The sequence below is a fragment of the Phacochoerus africanus genome, chromosome X, assembly GCF_016906955.1.
Source record: "Phacochoerus africanus isolate WHEZ1 chromosome X, ROS_Pafr_v1, whole genome shotgun sequence".
Taxonomy (NCBI): Eukaryota; Metazoa; Chordata; class Mammalia; order Artiodactyla; family Suidae; genus Phacochoerus; species Phacochoerus africanus.
In genome coordinates this window covers 6,641,545-6,667,066 of record NC_062560.1, presented here as the reverse complement: position 1 = coordinate 6,667,066, position 25,522 = coordinate 6,641,545, and the positions used below count along the sequence as shown (strand labels likewise).

The following is a 25,522-nucleotide window of genomic DNA, read 5'->3' as shown; positions in this document are numbered from 1 at the left end:
AAGACATATTCATAGCTGTCGCTTACTCATTCCTTCTTTCTCTCACTTTGAAGGCCCAGCGCAGAGCCTGCGCTCAAGGAATGGGTGGTCTCACAACCAAGGAATTGAATGTGCGAGTCTCTGTCGAGGCTGTGATTGGGGATCTGTCTGTGCTCTGACCTTGGCTGTCATCATGATTTTCTTTCTCTGAGTTTTCCTGATCATTCTGGCCCCTTTCTGTGCTTTTCACAGGATTCTTGGCCCAGACCAGACGGGCTACAAATGGTTGCCTAAAAGAGGCAGACATCTGGATATAATCCCAGGCGTGGGGTTGCTGGGTCTTAGGGTCGTTCTGTATTTAGTTTTCTGAGGAACCTCCATACTCTTCTCCCTAGTGGTTGTACCAATTTCCATTCCCACCAACCATGTAGGAAGGTTCCCTTTTCTCCACACCGTCTCCAGCATTTGGTTTTGTGCAGACTTACCAACGATGGCCATGCTCACCGGTGAGAGGTGGTACCTCACTGTCATTTTCTTTTGCGTTTCTCTATTAGTCAGTGATGTTGAGCACATTTTTTCATGGGTCTCTTGGCCATCCAGATGTCTTTTTTGGAGCAAGGTCTATTTAGGTCTTCAGCCCATTTTTCAATCGGGTTGTCTTTTTTGCTGTTGAGTTGTGTGAGTAGTTTTTATGTTTTGGAGATTACGCCCTAGTCACTTGTATCATTTGCAGCTATTTTCTCCCATTCCATAGGTTGTCTTTTTTTTTTTTTTTTTTTTTTAAGGGTCTCTTTTGCTCTGCATAAGCTTGTAAGTGTGATTAGGTCCCATTCGTTTATTTTGGTTTTTATTTCAGTTGCTTTGGCAGACTGACCCAAGAAAACATTGGTGCAGTTGTTGTCAGAGAGAGTTTTGCCTATATTCTCTTGTAGGACTTTTATCGTGTCTGGTCTTATGTTTAAGACTTTAAGCCATTTTGAGTTTATTTTTGTGCATGGTGGGAAGGTGTGTTCTAGTTTCGTTGATTTGCATGCGGCTGTCCAGTTTTCCCAGCATCATTTGCTGAAGAGACTGTCTTTTTCCCCACTCTATGTTCTTACCTTCTTTGTCAAAGATAAACTGATGATAGGTGTCTGGGTTTATTTCTGGGTTCTCCATTCTGTTCCTTTGCTCTATCTGTCTTGTTTTTGTACCAATACCACTATTTGCAGTAGCCAAGACATGGAAACAACCTAAGTGTCCAACGACAGATGAATGGATTAAGAAGATGTGGTATATATATATAACGGAATACTACTCAGCCATAAAAAAGTGCCATTTGCAGCAACACAGATGCAACCAGAGATTCTCATACTAAGTGAAATAAGTCAGAAAAAGACAAATAGCATATGATAGCACTCATAGGTGGGAATCCAAAATATGGCACAAATGCACCTATCTACATAAAAGAAACAAACTCATGCACATAGAGAACAGACTTGTGGTTGCCAAGAGAGGGGAAGGGAGTAGGAAGGATTGAGAGTTTGGGGTTAGTAGACGCAAACGATTGCGCTTGAAATGGGTAAGCAATGAGATTCTGGGGAGTTCCCACGTGACACAGTGGTAACAATCTGACTAGTATCCATGAGGCTGTAGGTTTGATCCCTGGCCTCTCTCAGTGGGTTAAGGATCCGGCGTTGCCATGAGCTGTGGTATAGGTTGCAGACGCAGCTGAGATCCTGCATTGCTGTGGCTGTGGTGTAGGCTGTAGCTCCAGTTCAACCCCTAGCCTGAGAACTTTCCATATGCTACTGGTGCAGCCATTTAAAAAAAAAAAAAAAGGCAATAAGATTATGCTGTATAGCTCATGGAAGTATATCTGGTCATTGGTGATGGACCATGATGGAAGATAATATGGAAAAAAAACGTGTATATATACACGTGGGTGTATATATGTAACTGGGTTACTTTGCTGTACGGCAGAAATGGACAGAACATTGTAAATCAATGATAATAGAAAAAATTTTTCAATGGTAAAATTGCAGATGAGGAGGGGGAGTACAGAAAGTTGGAATCACTGGATGCGGTCGTGGAAATACAAAGATGGAGAGCCTGAGACTGGACCGTTGGTCCACCTTGGACTGTCTTTGCTGGCCATATGCATGTTCTTATTTGTTTGTTGCTTCCAGTGATGGGCTTACATGCTGTAGGCTAAAACCCTCTTTGTGACCTGTTAGCATTGATTTGATTTGATTTATTTTTTATTTTTTAGCAACGTAAAATAATTTAAACATAAGCTTACTGAAAGCCAGGTGTCCTGTTTTGGGTACTGCCTCTCAGAGCTAGCAGATACTCAGTTAGCAAGGAGCGTGCTCCATGTTGTCCCTGCCAAATTTGAGAGGTATCCCATTTTACGTGATTATTTTAAAGTAAGTTAAGTAGCATTTTCCCTTATAGCAGTACAAATCAACACTTATTTTTACACATAAATTTTGAATAAAGATGCTATGAAAATCATCCTTACATTATGGTGATGAAGTTTAATTTTATGATCTGAAATGTAATGATTTTACTTCACGTTATTGCTTTATAATATATAATCATGACAGAAATGGCTAAATGGTTAAAAAAAAAAAGATATGCAAAGTGCTCAGGTGTTTCATGAGATTATGTATGATCATAGAAAGGGGATTCGGAATCCAGGAGTCATCAGAATTGCTGATGTGGTGGATAAATGAAGTGGTGGTGCCTAAGAAGGCAGGATGGAGATAGCTTGTGAGTGAGGGAAAAGGAGGGGAGAGCCAGATTAGAACAGAGCTGAGTTCCAGAAGCCTAGTACGTTGTGAGACGAAGCCAAACCTCTCCCATGTTTAAATAGTAATAAATGTATTATGAAGAAGATGCAGGGGATCATGGCCCCTACACACTACACTTTCCTCTTCCTTAGTCACAGAACCTCAAGTTACGGCTTTTTTTTAGCTGGACCTGTTGCTGTGTAGCCCAAAGACCACATTCCCCAGCTTCCCCTGTAGCTAGATGGGGCCATCCTGGTAAGTGCTGCTCAGTGAGAGGCCCAATTACTGTGGGACCTAAAAGAACAAAAGTTGTATATCTTTCTTTCCTCCCTGCTGCTTGGAACTCAGATGTGATGACCAGAGCTCTAGCAGCCATAGTGGATCATGAGGTCAGAGATCACACCTTGGATAAAGACAGATAATGAGCTGGAAAGATCTGGGCTCTGAATGACTTGAGGAGGGAGACCTTACCAGTCCACCTTCTATTGTCCTTTGACCAGCAAAAGAAGTCAAACTTCTGTTGTTAGTGTTTTCTATCAGATGCATTAGAATCCACTCCCAAGTTCTGTAGGGATTATTACCCCTGTCTTTTATAGATAAGGAAATTGAGAGGCAGACATGTTCATTTGCTGAGGTCCCCTACCTTAGGGGGCAACCTTCCCAGGATGATCTCTAGTGTGTGCATCCGTACCATGTCTCTTGCTTTACTTTGCCTTATTCATGCCTTTAAAAAAAAAAAAAAATCGGAGTTCCCGTCGTGGCGCAGTGGTTAACGAATCCGACTAGGAACCGTGAGGTTGCGGGTTCGGTCCCTGGCCTTGCTCAGTGGGTTAACGATCCGGCGTTGCCGTGAGCTGTGGTGTAGGTTGCAGACGCGGCTCGGATCCCGCGTTGCTGTGGCTCTGGCGTAGGCTGGTGGCTACAGCTCCGATTCAACCCCTAGCCTGGGAACCTCCATATGCCGCGGGAGCGGCCCAAAGAAATAGCAAAAAGACAAAAAAAAAAAAAAAATCTCCCCTTGTTTGACTTCCATCTCACCCCATACCCACTGCTCAGGTAAATGACAAGGAATGACCAGGAATGGCTAAAAGGGGGAAATGTTCTCCGTTGAGTTTCCCACTATGTGACTGAGGACTTGGACATAAACATGGAAGGAGGGCTACAATTAAACAGGGAGCGCAGTGCCCAGAGGTACGAGAAAGAGGGAGACCGTCCCCCTGAGCCCTCTGCCCTCGGGAGGTGGACGTGGCCTTGCTGGTTCCTGACGTTTGTGCATGGCAGGCATGGCAGCATTACTTGCTGACTCGGACCTAATGTCTCTGGAAAGCATTGGGTTTTTCTTGGTTGTTCAGTGAAGCCCAGGAAGAGAGGACCCCAAACACACAACACACTTAGGGCACTCATGGCCTGGCTCCATGCGCAGGGCCACAGAGAGGATTTCCCAGCACCCTTCCATGCTGACAGCTGACTCTGTCATCCCCTCCCCCTGTTGAGTACAGTTTCTAGGCCATGCCAGTCTCCAAAATCTCTCCAATTTCAGGGAAAAGCAAACTTTGCTTGCAGTGCAGTTTTTCCTATGGGTGTGAGATTTTCATGCTGTTAAAATTACATAAAACTCTGTGTTAGGCTTTCTCCTATTGGAGGCTGTGATGTTTTTATGGAGCCCAGGGCTTGATTTGTGTGTTGGCTTTGGTTGTTCCTCTGAAGTGATGGTGAGTAAAGGAAGCTCAACATTCCTCGGGTTGGAGGCAAAGCCACAGGAGGCCTGGGCGTGACGGTGTGTCTGAGGTCGAGTGGGGGCCAGGTCCATGCTCTGCTCCTGCATCTCCTGTCTAACAATTCCGACCACTTCATCCCCCCATCTGGTATGACTCAGCTATTGAACATACTGCATTTTACTAATACTAGTTTGTAGACCTAATATTTTTATTAAAAAAAAAAAATCTTTCATTCATCACTTACAGGTTCCATATGTCCATAAGACTTAAGATTAACTGAAACTGGGGAGTTCTCATTGTGGCTCAGGGTTTTAAAAACCCAACTAGTATCCATGAGGACGTGGGTTCCATCCCTGGCTCTGCTCAGTGGGTTAAGGATCCGGCATTGCTGTGAGTTGCATTGTAGCTCAGAGACGTGACTTGGATCCGGTGTTGCTGTGGCTGTTGGCGTAGGCTGGCACCTGCCGCTCAAATTTGACCCCTAGCCTGGGAACATCCATATGCTGCAGGTATGGCCCTAAGAAGAAGAAATACATGGCAAGGGAAGATTCCAGATTACAAATCTGATACTGATAATCTGCTCTCGACAGGTTGTTAAAAGTAGTATGATTTCTCGGAAAACTTTCGTTTAAAAAGTTTTTGTCATTTTCTCTGGCTTTGTCTACCCTCCTTATAGTAGATATTCATTAACAATTGAATCAATGCATAAATGGGAATAAATTGAAGTTCAGTCTTGGGTTTTTTACCTGTGAATTTTCTTTCCATACATATGGCCTCTTTTCAGTGATGAAGGAAGCAGGAGGAATGTGCCTACTTTCAGACCCTGCTTTCACACATTCTGGTTATCAATTGGAAACAAGAATGAAGATTTTCAAGAGAGAGTCATTCTTAACTGATCAGTGCTTTTGTTTGTTGGTTTGTTTTTTCATTTTAAGGGAGAACAATGTTGGCAAGTGACTATTACTCTGTTTTTGTTGCTGTTTTTCCTTTTAGGGCCACACCTGCAGCATAGGGAAGTTCCCAGGCTAGGGGTCAAGTTGGAGCTATAGCTGCCGGTCTACCCCAGCCACAGCAACATGAGATCCGAGCCACATCTGCAACCTACACCACAGCTCACGGCCATGCCGGATCCTTAACCCGCTGAGTGAGGCTGGGGATCAAGCCTGCATCCTCATGGGGACTCGTCTGGCTCCTTACCACTGAGGCACAATGGGAACTTCCTGTTATTTTGATATTTTAGTCTTGGAAGTGACACGTGCATATCACAAGAAAAGCTGTAGGGTTTGGGGCAGGGGTTCTTTGGCCCGAGTTAGAATTCAGGCAAGGTTTGGACAATCCATTGTATGTAGACTACCTATCACTGTAGTTTCTTAGTCCATTGAGCTTTTGCATGGATTAGGGATTGTTAATCCTTTCTCTTTTTTTAAAAAAAAAATTATTGAAATTTAGTTGATTCAGTGTTGTGATTAACCCTTTTTTACTGACATACCTGTGGGAAAGAGAATAATAGGATACCATAAGTATGTATTTATACTCAATTACTTCTCTAGCCCTCAGGACCTATTTCTTCATAATTTAAGACCTTTCCCATAGATTGTAGCTCAATCACTGTCACAGCAAACAGTGATGGCTGCCCGGGCGACCAGTTAGACTTGGCTTGATGGCACTCTGGTGATCAGTTTACAGCTTTTTCATCAGCTTTTTAAACTGTTTTGCATGTCCATTTGACTTTTGAAAAAATAGGCTCGTCTTCCAGCGAATATTTTCTCTATAGCATTTATAGACTGTCAGCTGCTCATAACTCTTACAGTGTTTCCTGAAGATGGGGTATCTGCAGTCAACATTTTGGAGCAGCCTCCAGAAATCCAAAACTTAAGTCAGTGGGTGTTGCACCAAGAATCATTATTGCATAGAAGTCAGTACTGCAGGGATTCTCAGTTTTTAATTTTGTTTATTTTAACCTGTCTTCCTTTGATTAAAAAGTCTCCTGTTGCTTCTCCTGGCCCATGGTTCTTCATCCCACATGGGATGACGTGTGTCCTGGGGGGCAGGTATCTCCTTCCTCTTTTCCCCTCCTCCTTCCTTTACCCCTCACTCCCCTCTTCTGTCCCCACCCCGCCCGGCTCCATCTTTTGAGGCTCACAAACCAAGAACCTTCCCTGGGCATAAATCTTTGTTCTCTGTATAATGACAGCAAACAAAGTATGTTTGCAACTACCAAATTCATTTCCAAATCACATTTACCTCCCCTGCTCCACTTCCTCCCATCCCTGCAGAAACAATTTTTTTTTTTTTTTGGCTTTTTGCCACTTGTTGAGCTGCTCCCACGGCACATGGAGGTACTCAGGCTAGGGGTCCAATCAGAGCTGTAGCCACCAGCCTACGCCAGAGCCACAGCAACGCGGGATCCGAGCCACATCTGCAACCTACACCACAGCTCACGGCAACGCTGGATCCTTAACCCACTGAGCAAGGGCAGGGATCGAACCCACAACCTCATGGTTCCTAGTCGGGTTTGTTAACCACTGTGCCACAACAGGAACTCCTGATTTTTTTTTTTTTTTAATATATAAAGCTGGATGAGATGTTTGTATATTTTGGAGATTAATCACTTGCAAAGATTTTCTCCCATGTGTGGGTTGTCCTTTTGTTTGTTTAATGATTTCCTTTGCTATGTAAAAGCTTTTAAGTTTAATGAGGTCCCATTTGTTTATTTTGTTTTTGTTTTCATTACTCTAAGAAGTGGATCTAAAAAGATGTTGCTGCTATTTATGTCAAAGAGTGTTCTGCCTATACTTGCCTCTAGGAGTTTTATTATAGTATTTGATTTTATATTTAGGTCTTTAATCCATTTTGAGTTTATTTGTGTATATGGTGTTAGAGAGCATTTTAATTTCATTCTTTTATACATAGCTGTCCAATTCACCCAGCACCACTTACTGAAGAGGCTGTCCTTGCTGCATTGTACATTCTTGCCTTTGTCATAGATTTGTTGACTATAGGTGTGTAGGTTTATCTCTAGGCTTTCATTTCTCTTCCCTTTCTCTAAATTTCTGTTTTTGTGTCAGTACCATGTTTTGATGACTATGGCTTTGTAGTCTGAAGACAGGGAGCCTGATTCCTCCAGTTCCATTTTTCATTTTCAAGATTGCTTTGGCTATGTGGGTCTTTTGTGTTTCCATACAAATGTTAAAATATTTAGTTTGAGTTCTATGAAAAATGCCATTAGTAATTTGAAAGGGATTGTATTGAATCTGTAGATTGCCTTGGGTAGTGTGGTCATTTTGACAATATTGATAAGTCCAAGAGCTTTATATCTTTCCATCTGTTTGTGTTCTCCTTGATTTCTTTCGTCAGTGTCTTTTCAGAGTACAGGTCTTTTGTCTCTTTAGGTAGGTTTATTCCTAAGTATTTTACTGTTTTTGTGATGTCAAATGGGATTGTTTCCATAATTTCTCTTTCTGAACTTTTGTTGTTAGTATGTAGAAATGCAAGAGATTGCTGTCTTTCATCCTGCAGCTTTACTGAGGTCATTGATTAGACTAGTTTTATGGTAGCATCTTTAGGATTTTATATGTATAGTATCATGTCATCTGTAAACAGTGGCAGTTTTACTTCTTTTCCACTTGGATTCCTTTCTTTTTCTCTGATTGCCGTGGCTAGGACTTGCAAAATATGTTGACTGGCAGTGCCCACAGCATATAGAAGTTCCTGGGCCAGGGATTGAACCTGTGGCACACCTGTAACCAGAGCCATAGCAGTGATAATGCCAGGTCCTTAACCCACTTAGCCATGAGGGAACTCCTTGTCTTGTTCCTGATCTTAAAGGAAATTCTCTCAGCTTTTCTCTGTTGAGAATGATGTTAGCTATGGGTTTGTCATATATGGCCTTTATTATTGTTGAGGTAGATTCCTTCTATGCTCACTTCCTGGAGAGTTTTTATCAAAAATGGGTGTTGAATTTTGTCAAAAGCTTTCCGCATTTATTGAGATAATCATATGGTTTTTATTCAGTTTGTTAATGTGATATATCACATTGATTGATTTGCCTATAGTGAAGAATACTTGCATCCCTGGGATAAGTCCCATTTAATTATGGTATGTGATCTTTTTAATATATTGTTGGATTCAGTTTGGTAATATTTTGTTCAGGATGTTTGCATCTATGTTCATCAGTAAAATGACCTGTAATTTTCCTTCTTTTTTTTTTCCTTGTCTTTGTCTGGTTTTGAAATCAGGGTGATGGTGGCCTCATAGGACAAGCTTGAGAGTGTTCTCTTTCTCTGCAATTTTTTTGAAGGGTTTCAGAAGAAAAGGTGTTAAATCTCTGTGAATTTTGATGGAATTCTATAAATCCATCTGGTTGTAGACTGTATTTTGTAAGGTGGGTAGTTTGTTTGGCTTTGCCCACAGCATATAGAAGTTCCTGGGCCAGGGATTGAACCTGTGGCACACCTGTAACCAGAGCCATAGCAGTGATAATGCCAGGTCTTTAACCCACTAAGCCATGAGGGAACTCCTTTTTGAAGTTATTTTAATCAGTTTCAATTTCAGTACTTTTAACGGTCTATTCATATTTTGTATTTCTTCCTGCTTCAGTCTTGTAAGGTTGTATTTTTCTAAGGATTTGTCCATTTCTTTTAGATTGTACATTTTATTGGCATATAGCTGCTTGTTATAATCTCTTAGGATCCTTTGTATTTCTATGGTGTCAGCTGTAACTTCTTTTCATTTCTAACTTTATTGATTTGAATTGTCTACCTTTTTGTCTCGATGAGTCTGGCTAAAGGTTTATTATATTTTTTGTCCTTTTTTGTTTGTTTAGGGCTGCACCCACAGCATATGGATGTTCCCAGGCTAGGGGTAGACTGGCAGCTGTAGCCACAGCCACAGCAATGCAGAATCCTTGGCTGAGACTTACACTGCAGCTCATGGCAATGCTGGATCCTTAGCCCACTGAATGAGGTCAGGGATTGAACCCAAGTCCTCAGGGATACCAGCTGGGTTTTTACTGCTGAGCCGCAGTGGGATCTCCAGGGTTTATCATTTTCATTGATCTTTTCAAAGAACCAGTCTTTAGTTTCATTGAAATTTTCCATTTGTTTTCTTTCTTTCCATTACATTTATTTCTGCTCTGATCTTTAGGCTTTCTTTCTTTCTACTAACTTTGGGTTTTGCTTGTTATTCTTTCCCTAGTTTCTGTAAATGTAAGGTTAGATTGTTTATTTTAGATTTTTCTTGTCTCCTGAGGTAAAATTGTATTGCTACAAACTTCCCTCTTAGAACTGCTTTTGCTGCATCTCATAGGTTTTGGATCATCACGTTTTCATTCTCATTGGTCTCTAGGAATTTTAAGATTGCCTCTTAAATTTCCTCAATGATGTATTGATGATTAGTAGCATATTGTTTAGCTTTCAAGCATTGGTGTTTTTTGTTGTTTTTTTCTTAGGTGATTTATAGTCTCATAGCACTGTGGTCAGAAAAGCTGTTTGATATAATTTTAATTTTCTTAAATTTACAAAAGCTTGATTTGTGGCCCAGAATGTGATCAGTCCTAGAGGCTGTTCCATGTGCACTTGAGAAGAATGTGTATTGTATTGCTTTTAGATGGAATCTTGTAAGACTTACCAGTTAAGTCTGTCTGGTCTAATGTATCATTTAAGGCCTGTGGTTCCTTGTTGATTTTTTTATTCTGGATGATCTATCCATTGGGATAAATGGGATGTTTAAAGTCCCCCACTATTATTGTGTTCCTGTAGAATTCTCCTTTTATGGCTGTTGGCCTTATTTACTCTGGTGCTCTTATGTTGGATGTGTATATATTTACAATTGTTATATCTTCTTCTTTGATTGATCCTTTGACCATTGGGTAGTATCCTTCATTGTCTCTTATGACCATCTTTATTTTAAAGTCTGTTTTGTCTGAGTATTGCCACTCCAGCTTTCTTTGCATTTCTATGTGCATGGAATACCTTGTTGCATCCCCTCACTTTCAGTCTCTATGTGTCCTTTTATCTGAAGTGCATCTCCTGTAGACAGTATATATGTGGATTTTGGTTTTGTATCCATTCAGCCTGGATTTTGGTTTTGTATCCATTCAGCCAATCTATATCTTTTGGTTGGAGCCTTTAATTCATTTACATTCAATGTAATTATTGCATTACAATAATTACAATAAATAGCAATATTGCTATTTTCTTAATTGTTTTGGACTTACTATTTTAGGTCTTTTTTTCTTCCTTCCTCATTTGTTTGCTTCTCTTGTGATTTGATGACTATCTTTACTGTTTTATTTGGTTTTCTTTTTTCTTTTTGTCTTTTTAGGGACCCACCCATAGCATGTGGAGGTTTCCAGGCTAGGGGTCAAACTGGAGCTGGAGCTGCCAGCCTGCACCAAAGCCACAGAAACTTGGGATCTGAGCCACATCGGTGACCTACATCACAGCTTCAAGGCAATCCCAGATCCTTAATCAGGGATCAAAACCATGTCCTCATGGATGCTAGTTGGATTTGTTAACTGCTGAGCCACTACAGGAACTCCTGGTTTACTTTTATTTTATTTATTTTTTTATGGCTGCACATGTGGCATATGGAAGTTCCCAATTTATGGGTTAAATCACAGCTGTAGCTGCCAGCCTGCACCACAGCTACAGCAACAACAGCTCCAAGTTGCATCTGCAACCTATGCCACAGCTTGCAGCAACATTGGATTATTAAACCACTAAGCAAGGCCAGAGATCGAACCCACATCATCATGGATACTAGTTGGGTTCATTGCTGCTGAGCCACAACAGGAATCTTACCTTAACTGATAGTCATGAAGGCTATGTTGAATTCTTAACCCACTGAACCACATTGGGAACTCGTTTCTCTTTTTTATGTGTGTCTCTATTATAATTTTTTGGATTGCAGTTCCCATTAAACGTTGATACAGCAGCCTATATATGTACTGAATTGTTTTACGTTGCTGGTCTCGCTCTCTTTTTTTTTAAATGATTTTTATTTTTTTTCCATTATAGCTGGTTTATAGTGTTCTGTCAGTTTTCTACTGTACACCAAAGTGACCCAGTCACACATATATATTCATTCTCTTTCTCACATCATCCCCCATCATTTTCCATCACAAGTGACTAGATACAGTTTTCCGTGCTATACAGCAGGATCTCTTTGCTTGTCCATTCCAAAGGCAATAGTTTGCATCTGTTATCCTCAGATTCCCAGTCCATCCCACTCCCTCCCCTTCCTTCTTGGTAACCACAAGTACATTCTCCAAGTCTATGAGTTTCTTTTCTGTGGCAGGGTTTATTTGTGCTATATGTTAGATTCCAGATATAAGTGATATTATGTGTATTTGTCTTTCTCTTTCTGACGTATTTCACTTAGTATGAGGGTATCTAGTCCCATCCATGTTGTTGCAAGTGGCATGATTTTGTTCTTTTGATGGATGAGTAGTATTCCATTGTATATATATACTACACCTTCTTAATCCATTCATCCGTTGATGGACATTTAGGTTGTTTCCATGTCTTGGCTATTGTGAATAATGCTGCTATGAACATATGGGTGCATGTGTCTTTTTCAAGGAAAGTTTTATATGGATATATGCCCATGAGTGGGATTGCTGGGTCATATGGTAGTTCCATATTTAGTTTTGTGAGGTACCTCCATACTGTTTTCCATAGTGGTTTTACCAGTTTAGATTGGCACCAACAGTGTAGAAGGGTTCCCTTTTCTCCACATCCTCTCCAGCATTTGTTATTTGTGGACTTATTAATGATGGCCATTCTGATTGATGTGGGGTGGTACCTCATAGTAGTTTGTATTTGCATTTCTCTAATAATCAGAGATGTTGAGCATTTTTTTCATGTGCTTGTTAGCTATCTGATATCTTCCTTGGAGAAATGTCTATTCAGGTCTGTTGTCCATTTTTCCATTGGGTTGTTGGCTTTTTTGTGGTTGAGTTGTACGAGTTGTTTGGAGGTTGCTGGTCTCTTGATGCTGATCTTTCCCGCCTCTATCAAATATTCCCTGTGACTTGAAGAAAGAAGACCAGCTCCAGCCCTTTTCTCAGCATGTTTTCCAGCAAGGGTGGCAGATATTTTCTGAAAGTATCAGACAGCAAATACTTAATACATCCTGAGACATGTCAGCACTACCCCTCACCTTTGCTGTTTTGTGGGAATGCCATGTGAGGTTGAAAAGAGCATGGCCATGGGCCAGGAGAACTTTATTCACAGAAGCAAGTGCTGGCCCACCCTCTGTCCTAGAGCAAGTAAAGCTGCCAGCTTCCTTTGCCTTGTCATTAAAATGAGGAAACCCAACGTACTACTAGCATGACCTTCCTACACACAGTAGGGTTCTTGTAAAGATCAAATTAAAGGATACGTGAGATGCTGTTTCACAAACCATGTAAATACTGTGCCTTGATATTTATAATAATTATAGATAGCAACATCTCATTCATTCCTCCAAAAAAGTATTTTTTTTTATTGACCTGTTTTTTTGGGCAACATGTACGTTAAGAAAATTCAGCCCTGCATCGAAGGTCTGTCACGATCACATCACAGTGTGGAATGCATATCCAGACGCGCCCTGGGGGTTCTGGAAGGTCTTGCTGCATGAAGAAATAGGCCCTCTCAGCAGAGGGGACCACCTCGGGTTTTCAGGTCTTGCCCTTTCATCACATAACAAGAGTTGCTTGAATTCATAAACTCAAAGGAGCCATCATGCCTCATGTGTAAGGGAACAGTTGGCAAGGACTGACAGATGAAAACCCCGCCTGGCTTGGGAGTGACAGGTGCTCTCCCCCTTTAGAATAATGGCATTAACTCTGGCTTTCAATGCTGTAGCCCTGAGAGAACAGCCACAGCATGCCCCCACCCCACCATGGGGCATGAGCTTCGCTTTTCTATGGAGCAGCTGCTTATTCACCACTCAGGGAACACAGACAGTTGACCTTAGCATGGAGCATGTTTAGAATATGGTCAGAAATGGGAATAAAGGGTATTAGGACAAGTGACAGCCACTCTGTGGCCAGCGGCACGTTTGATATTTGAAAAACATTTTGCCTGGGATTTTTTTTTTTTCTTTTTTACACATTTGACCTCCTCTTTCCTTTGAGGATGGGTTGTGTTTTGACATGAAAACTAACAAACACAGGGCAAAACCATCATGAGAAGAACCATGAGGAGGATTTGGGAATCTTAGGACTTGGGGAAGTGGCTTCCAGCTTGTGGAAACATGCCCATGAGGTGGGAATGTGGGCGTGACATGCAGGAATGTATAGCAAGCAGCCAGAGAACTCATGGCCACAAGGACATAAAATGCAGAATTTGAAATGACTCGTAATACATGAGATATAAAATATTTGCACCGAGGAACACTGGTTGTGGTTACCCTTGTTTCCAGAAGTTCTGCTAGAATCAGGGTACATGAATGTATGTGTGGTTGTTGGGAATGAAACAGCTCATAAGAGTATAAATTAGGGGATAAGGAGTTCCCGCCATGGCTCAGTGGTTAACGAATCCGACTAGGAACCATGAGGTTGTGGGTTTGATCGCTGGCCTTGCTCAGTGGGTTAAGGATCTGGCGTTACCATGAGCTATGGTGTAGGTCAAAGATACGGCTTGGATGTGGCGTTTCTGTGGCTCTGGGGTAGGCTGGCGGCTACAGCTCCAACTTGACCCCCAGTCTGGGAATCTCCATGTGCCGCAGGTGGGGCCCTAGAAATGGCAAAAAGACAAAATAAATAAATAAATAAACTAGGGGATAAGATGTATTCACTGCACTTGGAGCATCTGAGCTGGTGGTGGTCTGGTTATAGAGAAGCAAGTAACACAGAATTTTTTTTTTTTTTTTTTTTGCTTTTTAGGGCCACTCCCATGGCATATGGAATTTTCCAGGCTAGGGGTCGAATTGGAGCTGCAGCCGCTGGCCTATGCTACAGGCACAGCAACTTGGGATCCAGATCACATCTGTGGCCTACACCACAGCTCATGGCAACGAGGCTGGGAACTGAACCCGCATTCTCATGGATACTAGTTGGATTCACTTCTGCTAAGCCATGACGAGACCTCCCATCACTGAAAATTTAATCAGGGCATTGGATAAGCTGTACATTTTCCTTAGGCATTTATCCAATCACAGTAAGTAAATCAGAGCAAACAAAATTTGGAAAAAGAGGGAGGGATAAATTCGGAGTTTGGACTTATCAAATACATACTCTTCCGTATAAAATACATAAAGTAACAAGGACCTATTGTATAGCACAAGGAACTTTACTCAGTAGTCTGTAATAACCTATAGGGGAAAAGAATCTGAACAAGAAAGGATATATGTGTATGTATAACTGATTCACTTTGCTATATACCTGAAACTAACAGGACATTGTAAATCAGCTATACTCCAATAGAAAAAATCTTTTTTTTTTTTTTTTTGGTCTTTTAAAGGCTGCACCCATGGCATATGGAGGTTCCCCAGCTAGGGGTTGAATCAGCGCTGTAGTGGCCAGCCTACACCAGAGCCACAGCAACGCAGGATGCGAGCTGCATTTGTGCCCTACCCCACAGCTCACAGCAACCACCAGATCTTTAACCCACTGAGTGAGGCCAGGGATTGAACCTGCACACTCATGGATGCTAGTCAGGCTCATTAACCGCTGAGCCACGACAGGAACTCCAATAAAAAATGCTTATACTCCAATTAAAAAAAAAATTCTTTTTTTGGCCACATGCACAGCATATAGAAGTTCCCAGGCCAGGGATCGAATCCACGCTGCAGCTGCAGCCTATACCACAGGTGTGGCAACGCCAGATCCTTAACCTGCCACGCCACAGCAGGAACTCCGATACACCACTAAAATTTTTAAAAATAATAGTAAACGCAAAAAAAAATTGGCAGAAGGATTCCCAGCCCCCTGGAACTGCCATCCTCAGCACCCAAATTAGAACACTTGGCAACATCACGAGCCACATTGACTTTCTCTTCCTTCAGCTGAAGAACTCAGATGAGCTCTTCCTTGAGTTATATGACAATGGATACGTATTTTTAATTTCCCTTAATGAAACCTCTATGAATTTTCACATCCTTGGTGAGATGTTTTACTAAGACTATGTAGTTCGTAAGGTGTCTTTTTTCTCTCTCTCTCAAAGTATTGGTCTATTCCAGAAAGCGGTATCTACACCCAAAGAAGACAGGGAAAAAAAAACAACAACAAAAAAAACAACTCCAGGACAGTAAGGCACAGAATCAGATATCTGGAGACCTTCTCACTGTATGCTTTTTTAGACTGTGTATAATCATGTGTGTATATGTATGTGAGTAAATTCCCACATATGTATTATACGTAAACATGTGACTTTGTCCATTTAATATCCATGTGTTCTCTTTTCCCTATCCAGGTCAGGTTAATTTTAATCGAATCTTTGTATGCTCTTTCTCCTCCACCAAAACGCAGTGCCCTCAAAAGAGACACATGGTCACCTTTTCTTTCCTTATTTTTGTTCCCTCTGGCTGGAGTTGGTGGCTGGCTGAGGCCTTTGTAAACACTGCAGTACCAGCCTTAGAAATCAAGATAAAACATGCGACAACAAAGATATAGCTCTTTGGGTTTTTTTCCCTGTGTTTAACAAAGAAACAACAAAGATGAATGCATGGTTTTTAACAGCATTAGAGATATTGTATGCTAAGCTGTGTCCCACTCCTTAGCCCACCTCCTCGCTTCCTCCGCAAAAGACACTTTTGTGAGGGGTTCTCCACAATTCCCAGCCTTCTTTTGCCCTTGTGCATCTCAGCTGCAGGATATTTCCAAGGCAGGTATAACTGGAGGGGTTGAGCTTTAGCTTTGTGTATTGCCCTGTTTGTTAGAGCGGATTATGCGACAATATAGGTTCTAGGACAGATTGAAACTCTTCTGCCTGGAAACGGCACAAGGTTTATTGTCTTGATGTTTCCTCAGCCCCCAAGAGCCAGGAGCAGAAGCCTTTAGAAGCTTTTCTGGCCTGCTCTGTCCCTCCCTCTGCTTTGGCCTTGGGTCTCAAAGCACGGAATCTCATCTCGATGTAGCACCTCTCATGTTTCGTGGCTTGAAGGGAGCTGCTTTGGAAATAGAACGGTTTCTGGTTGTTTTAAGTTGGGTGCAGAAAGTGCTGATTTCCAGGTCTTGGGATAAAAACGGCAGCGCCTGTGGTAGGGCATGGTTGGTCCCGTGGCAAGAGTAAACTTGGCTTTCCACTCTGATGAGGTGATGCATCCCAAGCTAATGACACTTGGCTTCTTCCGCATGCACTGTCATCAGTAGAAATGCAGGTCCCTCCTAAGTAAAAGAGTCTCCATAAAGCTCTTCACCAGCTGGAAGCATTTCCTGATTCTGTCCAGTGTTCTTATGGGTCGGTGATAGGCATAGAAAGATGTGCTTTGCTTCCCAAACAAATCCCAAACTGGCCCCCTAAATAGTGACTTAGGAAATCAGTCTCCATGGCATGAGTTGTTGGAAGCAGAGTCCTATCGAGAAATCCAGGCTCATTTTCTTCATGTGGGCGGTGTGTCAACAAGGGGTGTGTCTTTCCACAGAAATGGATAGACGGCGGCTTCACTGACAGCCTGCCCATCCTGCCTGGCGGCCGGACAGTGACCATCTCACCATTCAGCGGGCGACTGGACATCTCCCCACAGGACAAAGGGCAGCTGGGTCTCTATGTCCGCATCGCCAACCAGCACATACTGGTGAGTGATGACATTCACTGACATTCGAAGGCTCCTCCTCGGCCAGAACATTCCACATGCTTCCAAAATGGGCAACTCATTGATAATGGTATGTGCAAATGGCACAAAACATTCTTAATACTTGTCAGCATGTCTCATGCAGATAACCCCTGGGACCTGGAGGCTGTAACCATGCCATCCTTTGACTACTTATTAACTGTCTGTCTGTGAAATAGTTTGCATTCCTTCACGGCTTTTTCAGGTCAATAAACTTGGCAGGATTTCAGTATAGCTTTAAATTAGATCATGTAGTTGCGTGAAGAGAAGGCGGTCATTAAGATGTAAAAATATCCGAGAAAATTGAGGGACTGAACAGAATAATTTACATGAAAATGTTGCTTTCCCTGATCTAGTCTAACAGCTGTCAACAGGAGGTGATATTACACGCAGGAGACACGGGGCGATGTCTGGAGACATTTTGGGAGGTCACATCTGGGATGCCCTCCAAATAGCACCACAAAGAAGCATCTGGCCCAAAATGTCAGTAGTGCCAAGGCTGAGAGACCCTCACGCAGTCTCTGTGTTGGAGTTAAACATTTCATTTTTTTGGCTGCTGATGTTTGAAAAAAATCTCTCATATCTGTGATTTGAGAAGAAAGCTCAAATGACAGAAACAGCACACGTTTACCTGTACTGTGAGACCCTTCAGCTCCAGTTTGTCTTTCTGTCCTAGTTGTCCATGGCCAACTTAGTGAGGCTTCACCGAGCCCTTTTCCCACCAAACAAGAGGATAATGGAATCCCTGTATCAGCGTGGTTTTGATGATGCCGTCAAGTTTTTACTTAAAGAAAGCTGGTTTGAGCAGAATGCTTAAATGTTTATTACGTGGAATACACTTGACACAATCCTTGATGGAGGTTTCTAATTAAATTCCTTCTAAAAGCCTATCTTAACTCTCCGTTTTAGTTTTTCTAAGGTTGTTAATTTTTACTATTTAAGTCATGACTTGGTGTGAGGAAATAAGAGGCATCTTGTGAGAATTTGTCATTAAAAAGGGCACATTTGGGTGACAAGGAATGTTTTAAAAAGGACGATCGTGGAGTTCCCATCATGGCTCAGAGGAAATGAATCTGACTAGCATCCATGAGGATGCAGGTTCCATCTCTGGCCTCGCTCGGTGGGTTAAGGTTCTGGCCATGGGCAGTGGCGTAGGTCGCAAGATGGGGTGTGGATTCGCCGTTGCTGTGGCTGTGGTGTAGGCCGGCGGCTACAGCTCTGATTTGACCCCTAGCCTGGGAACCTTCATATGCCATGGGTGTGGCCCTAAAACAAAAAATAGAACTGTCATGTCCTTTTGAAAGCCCGTTGGGAGTGTAAGAGGGTAGGCTCTTGGGGGAAAACCATGGAACGCTGAAAATAGACGGCTTTGATGGACACATTCTCTGCACAGGGAACGTGGTGTTACCCTGGAGGCTGTGAAGGCTGGGTGTTTCTAGGAGGTAGCAGTGTCCTGTAGCTCCAGAACAGAAGGAGCTGTGCTCTCAGGCTGAACCCGGCGGGTCCTCAGTCTCTCTGGAATATGGGAGACAGGGTTTGGGGAAGAGCTGGCATCAGGAAAGGCTTTAACCAGGGGTGGGAGACCAAAGCCTTGCTTTCCTAGGGGTGTGCAGAGGCCCCTGGAGAGGTGGTAGGAGCGCGGAGTAGAGGTTCGCAGAAGCTGCGGTGTGGTTTCCTTACCGTTTCCTCCCTCACAGCCCCGCGCACTCGCTCAGGTAACGGTCGGGCTCTTTGGATGCGTGTGCCGCCTCCGAGACAGGATGGCTGTCATCCATGCGGACATGGTGTCTGAATCGGGCTGTCCCTCGTCTCCGGTCTCGTCTCCCCAGCTCTGTCTCTCCACCTGGTCTCTCTCCCTCCGTCCTCCTTCAAGGCCGTCCTTCACAGGAGGCTCCTCTGTTTGTGTACGAGACAGAGCTACTCTAGGAACGTAGATGGATGAAATACTACAAGACACAACCAAGTCCGCCCAGTGGCCTGGCAAATCAGAATTCAGTCCAGAATCAGCGTTCCTTCCTTACTGGAAAATCCTGCGATGCTGACCTCAGCTCTTGGACTCTCTGAGTGGTCCTGTCACTTGAGGGCTGGCGTGTGGGTTGGTACTAACTCATGTACACCGTCTTCCGTCTGTTTTTAGGGGGCTTTGCCGAGCATGGCCTCTGAATTAGCAAGGGGCAGCGAGACGCATACTCGCTGAATTGCGTGTCGTTAATTGTGCATTTCTCTTTCTGCCCTTGGAAGCCCTTCTTTCAATCCATTTTATGCTACTTAAAACCCCCCAATTCACAACTTTCGGCACGTAAACACCGACGGCTGCCTCATTTCTTACAGGTTATGCTAGACTCACAAAGAGTACGGATGTTGGTTGAAGACACAGATCTTTTCCTACTCCAGCAAATATGTACTTAAATCCTGATATGCTGTTTTAATACGTGACTTGTAGTGGATGGACTCTTTTTAGGGCCGCACATGTGGCATATGGAGGTTCCCGGGCTCGGGGTCGAATCAGAGCTATAGCCGCTGGCCTACCCCACAGCCACAGCCATGGCAGATCGGAGCCCTGTCTGTGACCTATGCCACAGCAACGCCAGATCCTTAACCCACTGAGCAAGGCCAGGGATCAAACCTGCCTCCTCATGGGTGCTCATCAGATTCATTTCTACTGAGCCACGACAGGAACTCCTGGATGGATGGACTCTCAATTCATTCTTATATCTGTTTATTCCCTAGATTTTCCCCCTTCCTGTTGGTCATTTTTATGGATAATCTGTATGATATTTCAGTAAATCATTTCTTGACACCTTGACCCTAGCTAGCAAAACCACATCCCAATACGGCAGACGTTTTACAAGTAGTTTGCGCCGAATGTGTATGTCTTTGACTATGTTAGTGGCTGGCACTTGACTTGAAAGATCCTGTAGGATTGTTTAAAGATCGGTCTGCGGCACAGCAGCTTTCTAATGAGGGCGATGTGGCAATAGAATATGTCCTCCAGGTGTGCTGTGCCACCGGAGGCAGGTCACCGTGCGTGCTCTGTGGCGGTTCAGTGCGCGGCTCTCCTCACGGAAACGGGCGCTGCCGACAGGCTGGCCTTGTCACTGGGATCAGCATTTCGACGCACCGTAGAACTGGTATCTGGAAACTCTGGAGACTTTCTGACCCAGATCCTGATATGTGTGCACGGTAATTACTGTGATTGACAGCTTGATAAGCTCCCAGTTCCCTGTTGGCGCAATTTCCTAATATCTTGGAATCTGTCATTTAAAATTTCATTAGTCTTTTCTTCTTTTCAATAATAGGCTTTACTTTGTAACTATGGTAACACCCCCCCCCCCGCTTCCACTGACAATTAAGGAAAATAGATTTGGTTTTGAAGTTAAATAATGCACTAAAGGACCAAGCAGTATAGTAAAAACTCTTCCATTCTGGTTTCAGAATATGGGGCATATTGTGTGTATGCCAGAAGTTTGCAGAGAAAGAGCTGTGAGGCTCTGGGCAATGAATTATGATTCCAAAAGGACATGGGCAGTTAAAATGGACAGATCTCATTTATGCTGCTTTAAATTTTTTTCTGATGATTAAAACAGATACATGTAATTAATTACACATATTAATCATAGACATGTTTTTTGATCTAGGCCATTACTTTTACAGGGGAAGAATGTATAACTAGGGAAGCTCAGGGTTTTGAGGATTTTCTTGCCTAAGTTATGTCTACTCTGTGGCAAAATAAAAGTGAAATTTGAAGTAATTACATAAAGCAGGAGACAAAAATAACTACTGCAGATCAGGAAAAGTGAATACATTTTCATAGTAGTAATAATTGCTATTACATAATATTACATTTCATTATAATTTTATACGCTAGTCCTCTTATAATAGTTACTATTTGCAGATTGACAGTTGAGTTGGGCTGAATTCACCATGTAATTGCTCCACTCTGCACTTAATTTTGCCTCTGCTGACACACCTCAAAGCTTTGCTGACTGAATGCTCATACACATATTTACGTGTTCTTCATATCTGCCCCTCAGGGTATCCCCCCCCACGCCCACCCCTGCTCTCGACTGAGTTAAAGAGGAGCCGCAATATGAGTCAGGGTTTCCTTGCTATAGAAAGCATTTCTGAAGATGCATTCCTGCACAGGTCATAATCGCAGCATGGCCAGCTAGCCCCAAAATTAGGTAGAGAGGGTCTGTTGAAAGCACGGACAAGGCAAGGGCTCCATCTCCCTGCCACGCCCATGGCTCCTTGCACGGGCTGCGCAGTCATGGTAGTGGGTAGATGATAGCGTCATGCCTGTCAGGCCATCTCGGTCCATCCCTGCTGCTCTCACACAATACCGCAGACTGGCTGGCTTTTAAACCTGCCCTAGGGACTGGCCTCCCTGCCCTAGGAAGTCCAAGGTCAAGGCAGTGGCAGAGCCAGCCCTGCTGAGGGCTTGCTTCCCTCCGCGTCTGCATGCGGAGGAAGGGGTGGGAAGACGTTCTGGAGTCCTCACAAGGATGCTAATGTCATTCACGAGGGCCCCACGCTCATGATCTCGCCACCCCCCAAAGGCCCCACTTCCTGTTAGCATCACGTTAGGGATGAGGAGCTCCACATGTGGACCTGGCGGGGGGCGGTGAGGGGACCCACCTTCAGCCTGCAGCTCAAAGGGAGATGGATTTGTGGGTGTACAGGAAGGCAGGGAGGCAGACGAAAGCCAGCTCCTTCCCCTGGTTGTCCTCTCTGCGGCCATCGCGAGTGGACACTGGATGGAAAGTGATGGTGCGCTTCTGGGGCAGAAGCAAGGGCTTCTCAGTCCGAAGCAGGAGCTGACTCAGGACGGAAGGTGTGGGTCGTTCCGGTGGAGAATGGCGATGCTCAGTTGAGGTGGGGCTGAGAGCAGAGAGGGTGTGGAGTGGAGAAGGGGTGAGGGGACCCGGTCTTGGGAATTGTGACAGCCACAGGTGGGTGTCATGCAGCACAGGACACGGCCAGGAGACTGGGGTGCCCAAGCGTATGCAAGATGGTCAACCCTTGGCCTCGCTCAGAAACGCGTGCTCTTGTTGCCAGTGATCGTGGGAGCCACCAGACCATGTCTTGAGTACCTTCTCTGTGATCTTAGACACAGCCGGTCAGTGTCTGCTTTTTGTGGCCGAGGGAGCTGTCATCCATAGAGCTGAAATACATCAGTTCCTGCCCAGCAACTAGGGAAAACGCAGGTGAGGTCTTAAACATATTTCTCTTAATTTCCTTCTTTTGTTGTGTGTGTGTGTGTGCTTTTGAGGGTCTCACCTGCAGCATGTGGGAGTTCCCAGGGCAGAGGTTGAATCAGAGCTGCTGGCCTACACCACAGCCACAGCCATCTAGGATCCACGCCGTGCCTGCCACCTACACCACAGCTCACGGCAACGCTGGCTCCTTAACCCACTGAGTGAGGCCAGGGATCAAACCTGCATCCTCATGGATACTACTTCGGGTTGATAACCTATGGAGCCGCAACAGGAAATCCTTCTCTAAATTTCTTTGTATTATTATTATTTTTTTTTTTACTTTCTTTTTTTACTTTTATTTTCTTTTTTATTTTTATTTATTTTTTATCACATCTGTAGTTGTATAATGATCATCACAATCCACTTTCACAGGATAGATCCCCAGGAAGGGAGGCACCCCTGCACTTGGTTCCATTAGGTTCTCTCCCTTTCTAAAACCTTTTGTATAAACACGAAAGGATGTCCGTGAGGTTGTCCATTACAGACACAGAGACCCAAATTGTCCCCAAATGAGGGGTCTGGTGCTTCATTGGAAGTGATGTGCCGTTTGAGAAGCATCGTTTGAACATGCTATTTCCAACACTCCGAAGCAGAAGGAGGTCGTACAGCCTGCCCTGTCATCATTCCTCGTGTTGCACGATCAGCTTTGCTGTGAGCCTCTTAGCAGTGTTGCACACCTCCGCCTCGCATACAGATCTGAATACACGAATGAGATGGCGTGAGTTTTCTGGTTTTACTACCTGAAAACTTGTTTTCCAACCAAGTAAGCTTTTTGGGTGGCCCATTATAACCGGCTATATCTCGTGATGCCTGGTAAACCATTTTCGTCACAGATTTCCAAATTTTCTTGAATATGACCTACATAAAGTATATATGGTGATCCAGTTCCTATATGCATGTATTTCACATATACAAATGTAGGTATGAATTTAAAACTTCAAATTAATTTTCATAAGATATGCATATGTAATGCCTTTGATGTTTCAATTGCCTTTTATTAAAAAATAGTATCACGACACATTTAAAGGATGTCACAGTCACTAATGAGTGAAGATCTACAGTTTGAAAACACTCTTCTAAGCCAATTTTAGAACATCAGTCACTAAGGTTCTCAATTTGTGTTTAAAATGCCTTTATTTAAAAAAAAAAAAATCACCCTTCACATATGGCATGGTAGAATAATCAGTACTAAATTTGAAATAATTTCCTTTTTATTTCTCTTCTCAGCTTAAGTTCTTAAATATATTTTATCTAATTTTATGGCTATAGAACATTGTACAGAAATAACTTCCACTCCAAAAACCAAGTTTTCTATTAATATATTACTCTGTGCTGAAGACAGCTGTAAATAAAAATTCCTTAGTTTGTGTATATTTCATTGATAAAAATTTACTGATGGAGTTCCCATCGTGGTGCAGTGGTTACCGAATCCGACTAGGAAGCATGAGGTTGCGGGTTCGGTCCCTGCCCTTGCTCAGTGGGTTAAGGATCCAGTGTTGCCTTGAGCTGTGGTGTGGGTCGCAGATGCGGCAGGGATCACGTGTTGCTGTGTCTCTGGCGTAGGCTGGCAGCTGCAGCTCTGATTAGAGCCCTAGCCTGGGAACCTCCATATGCCACGGGAGCGGCCCAAGAAATGGCAAAAAGACAAAAAAAAAATTTACTGAAGCAGTGAATATAATGTCTTTTATAGGTTAATTATATACCTCAAAGTAATTTTCATTTTATTTTTGCTTTTTAGGGCTGCCCCTGCAGCATGTGGACGTTCTCAGGCCAGGGTTCGAATCAGAGCTAGAGCTGCCAGCCTACACCACAACCACAGCAACACCAGATCCAAGCCATGTCTGCAGCTTACACCACAGCTCATGGCAGCACCAGATCCTTAACCCACTGATTGGGGGTTAAGGATCAAACATGTGTCCTCATGGATGATAGTCAGCTTTGTTTCAGTTGAGCCAGGACGGGAACGCCTATATTCTCTCTTGAACAATTAATACAAGTTAATACAATTAATACAAGTTAATACAAGTTTTTGTATGAAAAAATCAATTAATACAAGTTAATACAATTAATACAAGTTAATACAATTTTTGTATGAAAAAATCCCTTATGGCACAGCAGGTTAAGGATCTGGCACTGCTGGAACTCTGGTATAGGTTGCATCAGCAATGTGGGTTCGATCCCTGGCCTGGACAATTCCACATGCCAGGAGTGTGGCCAAAAAAAAAAAAAAAAAAAATTACAGATGAGTCCATTCTCATTTGTTACTGTATATACAAACACTATATACTATATTAGTTTTTACATTTGGCAATGCCTCCATATATTGCCTCCTTGTCAGTAAATTATAATCAACTTGCCATTAAAAATCAATGCATATGGAGTTAGAAACAATGCCATATGCAGTGTGGTGAAATGCTTTGTTTAAAAATCTTTCTGTAATTGAAGTCTTATACTGATCTATCCCATTTGCTCAGAGGCAATAAATCATTGGTTGACATCCTTATTATTTTAACAGTGTCATTTAAGTATTGGCTATTACCGGGAAGAATGAAATGGCACCAGTGTAGTTTTAATATACACTTCAAGATACCAGTGATTTGCAAGCTATTTACATGCGTTAGAAGGACCAGGGAGAAGATGTTTTATCTCTGGCTTTCAGGTCTATTCCGTCCACACGGATGGAGAATTTAGTATGCGCCGCCATCTGTGCTAGAGGGTTAAGATGTGAGCGTGAACAGAGGAGGTCCTTGTTTTACTGGGAAAGATTGCAGAAGATGGTAGCAAGTAGATGACCAAATACCCGAGCTTTAGAAAATGCAGATAGTCTTAAATTACAAAAAAAAACAAACAAACAGAAAATCATGCCGTAGACGAACAGTCTCAAAGAGTCTCGAAATCAACATCACAGGTTCTCCCCCCCCTCCCCCCCAGGACCTTCCTAGGCCGTGTCTTCCAGGTGTTTTATTGCCACTTGCAGGAGAATACTGTATTTTGTCATTGTGTGGCCCAGCTTCAGTGGCTTTGATGGGCAGAA

At 43.1% G+C, this 25,522-nt stretch overlaps 1 protein-coding gene across 8 annotated transcripts in view; it reads left to right on the top strand.

Moving 5' to 3' along the window:
* Nucleotides 1-25,522, top strand: part of PNPLA4 (patatin like phospholipase domain containing 4) — a 76,543-nt gene that overhangs the window by 17,556 nt on the left and 33,465 nt on the right. For 4 of the 8 annotated variants that reach the window (XM_047764058.1, XM_047764060.1, XM_047764057.1 and 1 more), the window contains 2 exons: nt 17,042-17,194; nt 17,907-18,120. In XM_047764058.1, coding sequence (XP_047620014.1) covers nt 17,042-17,194; nt 17,907-18,047 — 294 coding nt within the window. In that variant the 3' untranslated portion in view covers nt 18,048-18,120. Of the gene's footprint in view, nt 1-17,041; nt 17,195-17,586; nt 18,121-25,522 lie in introns of those variants that run through there. The other 4 variants (XR_007132774.1, XR_007132773.1, XM_047764061.1 and 1 more) reach the window with 2 other exon arrangements.